At 48.8% G+C, this 12,033-nt stretch overlaps 1 protein-coding gene across 2 annotated transcripts in view; it reads left to right on the forward strand.

Moving 5' to 3' along the window:
- The window catches only part of ITGB3 (integrin subunit beta 3), a 54,396-nt gene that overhangs the window by 28,693 nt on the left and 13,670 nt on the right, over positions 1-12,033 (forward strand). For both annotated transcript variants that reach the window (XM_007100232.3, XM_024130364.2), the window contains exons 7-12: positions 1,364-1,459; positions 1,870-1,959; positions 2,681-2,815; positions 4,079-4,508; positions 9,611-9,833; positions 10,773-10,873. In XM_007100232.3, coding sequence (XP_007100294.1) covers positions 1,364-1,459; positions 1,870-1,959; positions 2,681-2,815; positions 4,079-4,508; positions 9,611-9,833; positions 10,773-10,873 — 1,075 coding nt within the window. The remainder of the gene's footprint in view (positions 1-1,363; positions 1,460-1,869; positions 1,960-2,680; positions 2,816-4,078; positions 4,509-9,610; positions 9,834-10,772; positions 10,874-12,033) is intronic.

Genomic DNA, 12,033 nt, shown 5'->3' on the forward strand with positions numbered 1-12,033 from the left:
TTTTTACAGACAATGATGTCCCCTAATACTCCTCTTATCTTTTATTTTAGCCTTGGTTTATAACATTATATAAGTCTCATGGGTACAACATTATATTTCTACTTTGGCGTACGCTACAGCGTGCTCACCACCAAACATTTAGTTTCCATCTGTCACCATACAGTTGACCCCCTTTACCTGTTTCTCCCTCCCCACAACCCCTTCCCCTCTGGGAATCACTGCTCTGTATGAGAAGACTTCTTATAAGAAGACTTCTATGTTGTTTTCTGTATAAGTTGTTTTTATTTAACTATAGAAGGTTAAATAAGAGGAGAGGAGTTTACATTGAAACAGGAGAAATTGCAGTAAGCCATAAAGAAAACGTAGAGCCCTGCAGAATGCTGATACTCTGAGTATCTAGAGGGAGGTGTGAACTCTTCATTTCTTAAAGACAATATAGCAGCTACCTCATCTAGGTGGCTTAAAGGTACATCTGTGAAAAGGAACCTGAGTTGCATGATCTCATGAGCTCCCTGAAAGGTCTAGGATTCCAGGGACATGTTCATAATTTACCAGCACCCCCATTTTGGCTTGAATTCTTTGGTGTCAGCCATATACAGGTCGAGCACTACCAGGCAATGGGCGAGTCTGTAACAATCGACACCTAGTCTTGTGCAGGGCCTTACCAGTGGCCAAGGGAGGTAACAAGACTATATAAGGTCCCACCCTTAGGGAGATTTTGGTTTAGTCGAGGAGATGTGGTACCAATAACAGAAGATGCATGATTACCGCTAACTGGATAGAATAGTTGATGAGGATTTTAGGTATTCAAAAGAGGAAAGCTCATTATGAACTGGGATGATCAGGGAAGGCCTCCTGGAGAAGGTGGGGCCTGAGCTGGGTCCTAAGGAAGGAGGAGGATTACCAAAAAGAAGGCCACTCGAGGTGGGAGAAAGACGGTGGGCCAGCTCAGTGGTAAGTAGAAGGGGGAGAGAGGTGAATGATTGGAAAGGAAGGTTGAGACCACATGGTGAAGGATTGCAAGCAACAACCCAAGGCGTTTGTCAGTAGCCGCAAAATGGGAGGAAGCTTCAAAACAGCGAGGTCTGGCAGTACCTGACCCATGGAAGCTGCTCCTTGGTACGAATGCATTGAATTTGAGTAGGAAGACAGAGGTGCTTAGTTTTGACACTACCAGCCTGTACCTCTTTATCTATCCTTAGAGTTCACAGCTGGGTTTGTGTTTGCCTCACATTGTCATGGGGTGAAAAGGTTTAAATCCCACCACTGTCAGGGCCATGGCCCAAATCACCCAAATCCTGAGGCTTAGAATCCATGGATGTATGTGAATAGACTTCTTAACTAACATCCTCTCTTTTCATAGGATTATCCCTCTCTGGGGCTGATGACCGAGAAGCTGTCCCAGAAAAACATCAATTTGATCTTTGCAGTGACTGAAAATGTAGTCAATCTCTACCAGGTGACTATGCCTTTGGGGCTTCCTGGAGTGGGAGTGGGGCCTGTGATGGGTGGACTTGTCTCAGGGAACCAGCTCACACCAGCTTTGGCCATGGTACCTACTGGGAAAGACCCAGGAGCTAATGATTCCTCTCGACGGTCTCTCTCCTCCAACTTTGAACCTGGCAGGATAGGTGTGTTGATGTTTGCAGTGGTGGAGGGGAGTAATTCAGTGGGAAGAGGGGTGTGAGAGGTTGTCTATAATTTTGCTCAGTGCTGAAAAACTGCTAGATATATTCCTGGCAGTGACAAGTAAAATATGCCATCCTTCCCTCAAGTTACATTTCAAGACCCTCAGTCTGGTTTGGGGAGGGCTTTTGGAGACCACCAGCTTCATCAGTCATCCCCGGACATCTTTGTCTTCCTTTCTAGAACTATAGTGAGCTCATCCCAGGGACCACAGTGGGGGTTCTGTCTACTGATTCCAGCAATGTCCTCCAGCTCATTGTTGATGCTTACGGGGTAAGTGTCTTACACTGGGAATGGGCCTGCTAAGAGTCCACTTCACTTGGCATTACCCAGGAGGGCTCAGATTTGGGAGTCCTGGCTGCAAGTCCACCATGCAGCTTTCACTGCCTTCCTCTTATTCTTCCAGAGGCCAGGAAGTGGTAGCCAGCACTGGGAGGAACGCAGCCTTCTGAGATAGAAATGGTTCAGAAGGCAATGCCAAGGAGGCTTAGGAACAATGGGGGAAGAGCTTAGAGAAGGTGGAAGAGAAAGAGAGGATGGGGTTGGTGATGAGGAAGAGCAGGGCCCTGAAATCGAGGGGGGCGGGTGCAGAGTGATGGAGATCTGGGCTCCAACAATAGAGCAAAGAGGAAGCTGACCCGTGAGGAATGTGAGGTTGATGAAAAATCAGGTAGAAAGTGCTCCTAGCCAAGGTGACCAGTATTGGCACTCCCTTCTTGCACGTCCGTGAGGCCTGCAGGAGGGCGTAGCTGGTTTAGATTTTACCCAGACTCACCTAGAAGCAAGTGGAGAAAGAGAGAGAGCAAGTCTTGGGCTGGAAATATAGCAGGAAACAGGCTCCTAGGGATGCTCTGGCAGCTTGCAGGTGGACCTCAGCATCTGGCACTGCAGGTGAGTCCAGGACCAACTGGGAGGTTTTGCTTGGGCTGTAATTGGCTCCTACTCATTTCCTCTCAGCCCATTTTCTTATCTTCTCTTGCCCTTTTCTGCTCAGAAAATCCGCTCTAAAGTAGAGCTGGAAGTGCGTGACCTCCCTGAGGAGTTGTCCTTATCCTTCAACGCCACCTGTCTCAACAACGAGGTCATCCCAGGCCTTAAGTCTTGTGTCGGACTCAAGATTGGAGACACGGTGAGGTGGGCTGGGCAGAGGCTGAGGCTGCAGCTCTGACCTTAGCCTGTGCTCCAGAGCGTCTGTGGGCACCCACCCCTTCCTTCCCTGTACCTTCTTTCTGAACATCCTTACAAGTTAGATGTAATGGAGCTGCCAGCCTTTTCCTCTGAGGCTTCTGTTGCCTAAACCTTCTCTATCCATTAAGTAACTTCACCATCAGGATTTTTAAAAACTTGCATTTAGGTTACCTCTCTTTATGCACAGTTGATTGCAAATGAAAATATTTCTTACCTTCAGCCCCTAACTGGTCTCCAGCCTCCCCTAAGGTAATGCCTTTCTTTGCTTCACAAGGTAAAACGGCAGTGTCATCTATATATATTTATTGACCACAGACTTTGTGCCAGGCATTGTTCCAGCTGCTGAAGATTTGGCAGCAAACAGAATAGGCAAAAATAGCCACCCTCGAAACTAACACAACATTTTAAATCAATTATACCCCAATAAAAATTAAAAGAAAAAAAAATAAACACATACACACACAAAATATCCACCCTCCTGGAACGTCAGAGTGCAAATGTTCATTTCGCCTCTCCAGTCCATCTGTAGTTTTCCTTCCTTAGTGGCTGGTTCTTCTCTGCTTCTGCCTTAGGGGAGAGGGGTTGGTGAAAGGGGTGGAAAAAAAGAGGGGATATCTATAGCTATATCATCTATATCTACATCATCTCTGTCTATATATCTGTTTCCATCCATCCATCTCTCTATCTTCTAGGCACATGTGCACATACCCTATGTAAAAAATATTGGCCTGAAACATGTTTGATTGCATAAGTGATGAAATGTTTTGTGGAAATGGCACAATAGACTCTGAGCCTGTGGTTGGCCACTGTGTGGTGTGAAATAGTGCTTTGTATATCTTGATGATATTACGGAATCAGTCCCGCTAGCTTATTTGGCCACGGCAGAGCGTTTGTAAGATCAAAGGTTCTTTTCTGCTTGAGCTGGTTTATTTTCACGTATGGAATTTTAGAAAAAAGCTATCTCGTGATTGTAAACCATGTCTACACCCAGCCAGATATGTCTCAACTGCACAGCTATCCCCAGGCTCTTGCTTTGGCTTTGCAGACCGCGGTGGTGGGAAGGCTGAGGAACTCCAGCTTGCTGGGGGACAGGACACCCAGTTTGGGTATTCCTGGGCAGGGCAGGGAACAGCTTCTTTCCCTCCAGGGCTGGAGTGTCAACAGGGTCCACCTGTGTCTGAATGCGATCTTACTTTCCATCCAGGTGAGCTTCAGCATTGAGGCCAAGGTGCGTGGCTGCCCCCAGGAGAAGGAGAAGTCCTTCACCATCAAGCCTGTGGGCTTCAAAGACAGCCTCACCGTCCAGGTCACCTTCGACTGTGACTGTGCCTGCCAGGCCCAGGCTGAGCCTCACAGCCACCACTGCAACAACGGCAACGGGACCTTTGAGTGTGGGGTGTGCCGCTGCGGGCCTGGCTGGCTGGGGTCCCAGTGTGAGTGCTCAGAAGAGGACTACCGTCCCTCCCAGCAGGACGAGTGTAGCCCCCGGGAGGGCCAGCCCATCTGCAGCCAGCGGGGCGAGTGTCTCTGTGGCCAGTGCGTCTGCCACAGCAGTGACTTTGGCAAGATCACGGGCAAGTACTGCGAGTGTGATGACTTCTCCTGTGTCCGCTACAAGGGGGAGATGTGCTCAGGTGAGTAGAACTGCACACCCCTCCCATCCTGGTACCCCCCCCCGCAACGCTCACACATCTGCAGCCTCTGGAAATGGATGCAGGCCAGGGCTTGAGGTGGGCACAGGAAGGCCCGGGGGCAGAGCGAGTGGATGGTGTGCCACTCGAATGGCAGGAAACAGAAATGAGTTTCTCTTTAATCCTCTCAGCTTCCTCTGCCCTTGCTCGAGGGGCACAAGGAAGAAAAATGAGCATCTGCTTCCGGGGGCTTCTCTCCTAGAAGAGGGTGGGAAGACGTGGGGAAACTTGAAAGTGAAGACAGTTTTTTCTTCTTTTCCTTCATGTGCCCTTCTGCTAGTATTTTGTCACTGGTTCCTAATCTTTTCGAGGATATGGACCAACCCCTTTTTAAGTTTAAAAAAAATCACTGACTGATGGTAATTAAATTTTTAGTATATATAGGTTTGGAAACTACATGATGTCAGAATATGTAGTGAAGTTAGTAACATTTATTTTCAGACAATTATTTTACGTGAATTTATTTTTTCATCACAAAAGATGTGGAAAATAGTAGTGTATATGCAAGATATTGGAGCACATTTAATGTGCCAGTATACTTAGGACAATGACTGGAAAATAGTGAGCTCTTATTACACGTTGGTACTATTTTGTTATCACTATTGATATGCTATAACTTCTTGTACTCTAGGTCGCTGTTGTCCAATATGGTGGTTATTTAAATTTAAATTACTCAAAAGTAAAGTTTAAGTACATTTAAATCTAAATCAAATTCAATAAAAAACAAAAAATTTCATTTCTCTGTCGCTCAGGAGCCATGTGTGGCTAGCGGCTGCCCTTTTGGACAGCACAGATGTTTATTGGAAGAGCACTGCTATAGAGAGTCCCAGCCTGCAGATTGGGGGTTATGAATTTGAGTCCTTCTACCTGCGCGGTACTGAGTTTTGTCCTTCTCATTACAAGATTCAGTAAAATCTTGAGGCCCACTGGTAATCTGAAGCTGGTTTCACCTTGCCCCAAAGCCCACTCCTGGGGTACTTCGCCAGCTAGAAGAAGTCCAGCTAATGTTAATGTAGTCTTTATCTGCAGACACACTGACCACACTCCCAGAGGCAGTTAAGCAGTCTGAGTTGTTCCTGGGCACTGGGGATACATTTCTGCTGGGCTGTGGTCACTGTGGCTTAATCCCTCTTGTGAGAGAGAGATCGGAGATATGTGCAAATTGGTTGGGACCGGTTTGTGGGTGTATTGTGTGGCCAATCAAAGAGAGATTATAATCGGCTTCTGGGGTGATCAAATCCATGACCCAGATTGGCTTCACTTGCATTGGCGTTCTAACCAGCTGAGCTAATTTACCCAGGTGATCACTTTAACATCAGCCTTTCAAAAAGCCTGATGAGGAAGGTAAATGTGTATCATACTAAAGCATGCCCAAGTAATACAAAAATGGCTCCTATTTATTATCTACAACATTGTTTCCTGTACTCATTTTTTAAAATTAATTTTTATTGGAGTATGGTTGCTTTACAATGTAGTGTTAGCCTGCACTGCACAACAAAATGAATCAGCCATGCACATACAGATATCCCCTCCCTTTTGGACTCCCTCCCATTTAGGTTACCACAGTGCATTAGGTAGACCTCCCTGTGCTATACAGTCGTTTCCTTTCCTCATGCCAACAAAATTTGAGAGAGAGATTGGAGAAAAATGGTATCAGAAAGATTATGGGAAAGAGAGATCAGATATGCACAGACACACACACACACACACACACACACACACACACACACACACACACACACACAGATCAATCTGAATTAGGGTGTGAGGCAGAAATTTCAGTTCCTTCTAATATTAGTATTTACATCATATTCTAGTTTCCAAAGGGAATGGTTACGTTTGACATGGGAGACCCTTGAGGAGAAGTTTGGGGTTGAGGGGAAGAGGGTTACCCTAGGAGAGGCCTACACATAGCCTACGGGGGCACCAGGGATGGAGGGAGGTCCTCTGCTCCGTGGCCTGATTGTTCCTGGTCTGATTGAGGCATGTGGGAGGGACCCCGGCCAGAGTGCATTTCCTTTGGCTGCCGGCCACACTGAAGCCACAAAACAAAGCTGCCGGGGTCAGCAGCGCTGGTTCCTGCCTCCCAGCAGTTCAAGAACAGCCTGTCCTCAGTGTGCTCCTGCCAATTACACGAGGGAACCCCGGACAGCCGCTTCAGCTTCTCAGAGGCCTCCCCCTCCCTTCCTGCCAGGGTGTTGGGTGCCCACCGACCTCAGGTCTGGACCCTGTGGTGCCATCATCACATTCTCCATTGACAGATACTCAGGAACGCATGCTCCTTGAGCACCTGCTCTGTGCCAGGCACTCGGCCCATGTGGGTGAACGGGGGTCATGCATGATTCCTGACCTGGCCAGGCTTATAGCCCAGCTTGCCACTGGCCCTGCCCAGAGCTGCTGGCCTGGTCTGTTCTTTGCTCAAGCAGGGGCTCATGAGGCAGGAGCACTATTGCTTGGCCATTGTTCCAGCCCCTGGCCGTCCCTGTCCTCTCCTCCCCACCGGAGGCATGGTCTTCGTGGTCGCACGGTATCAGCACCCCTCAAACATCAGGGCATGCGTCCTTGTCCTCAGGGGACTCTTCCACATCCACAGCCGCATCCATGAACATAGATTGATCAGGCACCCACGTGAGCCAGGTTCTGTGCTGTGTGCCATAGTGTTGTGGGATAAAGGGGCATGAATAAGATAAGTTTTACTCTCCATTAACTTACCTAAGGAGAATTCACAGCACGAGGCAGAACCTCCCAGATCCTGGAAGTGGGTGTTACAGGAGTCCTCCGGAGAGAGACTCGCCGTGGACAGGGGAGGCCTGGGCGGCTTCATGGAGGAGGTGGGAAGTCAGAGGAAGGGCTGTCTTCTAAAGGAGGGCGGCGGAGTGAGGCGTCAGCCCAGAAGGTCAAGCTATATAGGGAGAGTGACTTCATTCCTTCTGACCTGGAACACCTGCTCCTCCCTTTCCTCCTCCCTCCCCCACCCCTCCCCTGCTGCCTTCTTCCCTATCTCCTCTTTCTTACACTTTCTCTTCATTTCCCACCCTCCTCCCCTGACTTTCCTGTGAACCCCTTTTGCTGGAGGGGTGCCAGTCCTGTGACATTACCACACTGTGGCTTCCTTTTAAGGGTTGACCCTGCCGGGGCCTTGGAGTCAGCCTACGGGCGCTGGCCTGTTACTTCCACTCCCAACCTCCTCACTCCCTGGCTGGCCTGCACACGTCTTCTCAAAGATCGCTTTGTTGAGCCTCACAAAGGAAACACTATGGGACAAGCGTTTCAGAGGAGGCTGAGGCCTCTGAGTGCTGCCAGGCCTCTGTGATGTCTTTTCCCTATCCGGGAGGTGTGGCCAAAAGCTGGGTGTAGCGGATACTGTGGGGTCCCACTCTGCCGGCTGGCCCACCCATCCCCCAGCTGCTGGTAGGGCTACTGGTAGTACCTCACAGCTGCCCCTTCTCTGGAGAATTACATTCAGCTGACAGGAGCTGGATTGCTCTCCGAGCTTGGCTAATGACTGATGGGGAAGGGGGTTACACAAAGCCAGTCCCTTTGCCTCAAGGTGATTGTAGCGCCGTTCATGCTCCTGAACCCACCATGGCATCAGGCTGAGGGGAGTCTCCGGATGAGACCGCATTCCCGCCAGCTTTGGCCTCCTGCCCTGCCCTTCTGCTTCCCCAGTAAGTCGCTGGAACAAGAATCCTCACCACAAGCTATACTACTAGGGAACCCAACCTCAGAATGCAGTCTTTCTCCACCCTTCTGCCAGCCCGGTAGCTCTACTCTCGAGATGTCCTTGGCAGCTGGGGCAGGTGAGGTTGTATTTCCCTTCCTTCTTGGGAAGCAGACACACACACACACAGTGAAGGTGTGTCTGAGTCTTGAATGCCAGTGTGGTTCCTAGAGGATTATGCTGGTATCACTCATCCTTTAGTGGGTGATACCCATCCAGAGGGACCCATAGTGGCCAAGAGACATTTATCAGACCCACTGGGGTCACCGGGGACAGGGCTGCCAGCTAGTTGCGATTTGAGCTTGGCTGTGTACCACCCTCTCCTCCACCAGCTTGGGGCCCATCTGCTCACACAATGGCATGGTTTTCAGACCAATTCAGGTTACTTCCCCCTTGCTCCCTGCCTTTCCTCTGATTAACAGTCAGATTTCTATTATTCGCCCACCTCTTCCTGATTCAGAATCCTGCAGAGTGAGTCACCTTTCTGTAGGGTTTAGGAGCCAAGTTTTAAAGCCTTGGTAAATGAATATTAGGGGAATATAGTGTTGAGAGTTAATGCCTACATTTAAGCAGTCCAACCCCCCACCCTAGTCTCTCTGTCCCGTTCCTATACTCATGTAGGAAAGTGAATAGGTCTTTCCTACTAGGGCTGACGGCTCTTTGCAATACTATGATAATACAACCCAGGGCACATGTTGGTGGAGGTTTGTGTGAATTTCCAGGAATTTAACTAGGAGGTAAGCTCCATGATAGTAGGGACCTGGCCTGTCTTGTTCACTGCTGAGTCTCCAGCGCGCAGGTTGTGGTATGAGCTCAGTAAATATTTGTTGAATGGATGGATAAAGAAACATTAATGGCATGCCTACTCTGTACCAGATGTTATGCTAATCACTATTGTTGGAAAAATGAATATGATATGTGCTTCCCCATCAGGGAGCTCACAATCCAGAAAGAGAAACAGATAAGCAAGCAAATGGGTTGAACATCAGGGTTGAAATAGAGGTATTTATAAGTGCTGGGAGAGCACATGGGCAGACAGTTGATTTGGCCTGGGGAGGTCAGGAAAAGTTACGGAGGGAAAGGAGCATTTGGGTTGGGCTTTAAAGGGTGAGTAGGAGTTTGGTAGTGGTCACAGGATGAAAGGGCATCTAGGAAGAGGGAACAGCATGCAGAGAAGCATGAGGCTATGAGGACAGTGCAGAAGATGATTAACGGCTCAGTGTGGGGGTGAAAGTGTGGCAGTGTGAGGAGGGGTAAAGCCAGGAGGCTGTCCTGGGGTGGGGCCTCACTGGCTAGTCTGCCCCCTTGGGCTGTGTGTTTTCAGGCCATGGCCAGTGCAGCTGTGGGGACTGCCTGTGTGACTCCGACTGGACCGGCTACTACTGCAACTGTACCACACGCACGGACACCTGCATGTCCAGCAATGGGCTGCTGTGCAGCGGGCGGGGCAAGTGTGAATGCGGCAGCTGCGTCTGCATCCAGCCGGGCTCCTACGGGGACACCTGTGAGAAGTGTCCCACCTGCCCTGATGCCTGCACCTTTAAGAAGTGAGTAGGCAGAGGAGTGAGTTGGAGACAGTTGAGTGTCTGGGGGTCCCCCAGACTATGCAGGTTCTCTCTTACTCACCAAAGCTTTAGGGAGAGGAGTCTGTTACAGCAAATGACTAGCTTTCCTCTTTCCATTGAAAACTTGGGGGAAAACTGGAGGTAGAACCAAGCGTGAAGGCGACAGAGTAGTACCAGCTGGACTGCTGTTGGAGAAACCACTCTTTTAGGCTGGATCCTGAATCCCTGAGTTGGGAGGAAGGCTAAACCAGGTGACTCCTGGGGAGTGTTCCAGCGCTGATGTTCTGACTCTGTGCGGGATGCGGGGCTGGGGTCACGGAGGACACTGTGTGAAACAGGAGAAGTTCACCGCTGCAAACGTCCCTCATCTGGGCGTCAGAGGAAGTCCCTGCTAGCCCAGGCCTGTGGCACTGCTGTTTCTCTTACTGCTTTAAGCAGAGCTGGATTCATGGGCATGCAACCTGCACATTTGTACAGAACCCCGTGCTTGGAAGGGCTCTACACTTCGTTTAATGTTCTGCTGTCACTGTTTTGAAATTCCTGCTAAGTTTTGAATGAGGAACCTGACATTTTCATTGTGCACCGGGCCCCCAAATTATGAGACCATTTCTGACTTTAAGGCTCCCAGAAGTGGCATAGGGTTCGCCCTCCTGTCACAGTCTTGGATGGGACATAAAGAAGTTTAATGAAGTTACCGGGGGCCTCTGCCTGCCTGGCCTTACCTATAGGTGAGGAGGGCACTCCCACCCCGAACTCCAGACGTGACTATCTGGGACCCCAGGAATGTCTTACAGATGTTTTTGTTTGTGTTTGTTTTCTGGGGTGGAACAGTTTTCCTGGTGTATGGCAGGCAGAGCCAGACTGAAACACATTTAGGTTTGTTCCTTTCCTGCCTTCATCCCTATGTCCTCTCTCCTTTAGGGAGTGTGTGGAGTGTAAGAAGTTTAACCGAGGAGCCCTATACGAGGAGAATACCTGCAACCGTTACTGTCGTGATGAGATTGAGCCTGTGAAGGAGCTTAGTAAGTTCGGCATGTCATACAGTTGCACACACCCACGTTCTAAATTTTTCCGATTTAATCCCATAAGCTATCCAAGTCTCATCTGTAAAATGGAAGAGTAATTCCTACCTCAAAGGCATGTTGTGCAGGCCTGATGTACAGTAGGCACTTAAATCTGGCTTTCTTGAGAGGCCTCCTGCATCTTTACTAATCTGTTCAGCAGTCCCTTCCCCTTCTGCTTCCCAGAGCCCACGGGTTCAGCAAAATCCTGCAAATAACCTTTAAAGTATGTCTGAATCAGGCAACCCTAACTTTACCACCCCAAGGAAAGGAAAATAATGTACCCCATTTTACAGATGAAGAAACTGAGGCACAGAGTGAGGAAGTGGTTGCCCATGATAATCTTAGCTTAGTAGGCTAGTAATCATTTACTAAGTTTATCTAACTAAGAATGTTAAGCAATGCCCAGGCATACAGCTTTGCTGGTTTAGAGGGAAACCTTCGCCCTTATGGATTTGTAGCCAAAATCATTAGCCTGAAGCCCTTTTGGCTCTCCAGAGCCCCTCCTGGAGTAACACAGATAGAAACATTATGGAGAACAAAACTCTTGCCTGCAATTGTCTGGTTTGTATTTCATCTTGACTTAAAAGGAGATGATCTTTGCTGCTGTCACATACCTGACGTGGTTATCTGGGCCAGCTAGGCATTGGGTGGTGCCAGGAGATGGCAATCTCTCTGGAGATGGTGATCTCCCATGAAGGCAGGAAACACATTTTCAGTGAGAGCCACAGTAAACACAGCTAGCCAGCCAGCTTCTGGGTGGGGTGTTATGGGAAAGAGTTAGATCTCTGGACCCTTTGGCTAATATCAAAAGTGGGGCTGGAGTGAGGGTAGTGATTTGGGGATTGAGTTTGAAGACAGTTTTTCCTCTGGAGGAGACCAGGCTTCCTATGATTAGCTTAGAGGGAACAGGCTGCTGAGATAGGAGATAGTTTTATCATCTAGACCAGATGGGTATTCCAAGTTAGTCGATAAGTACCCCAGCCCCCCACCATGATAACCATAAAAATAAATGCTTCTTTGTTTGGAATTTTATAACTCATACAAATTATAAAAGTATCTTTTCATGCACATTATCTTATTCTTCTCCCAACAACCTAGTAAAGTAGAACTTAGTACTA

This window comes from Physeter macrocephalus, chromosome 14 (assembly GCF_002837175.3).
Source record: "Physeter macrocephalus isolate SW-GA chromosome 14, ASM283717v5, whole genome shotgun sequence".
In the NCBI taxonomy this organism is placed as follows: domain Eukaryota; kingdom Metazoa; phylum Chordata; class Mammalia; order Artiodactyla; family Physeteridae; genus Physeter; species Physeter macrocephalus.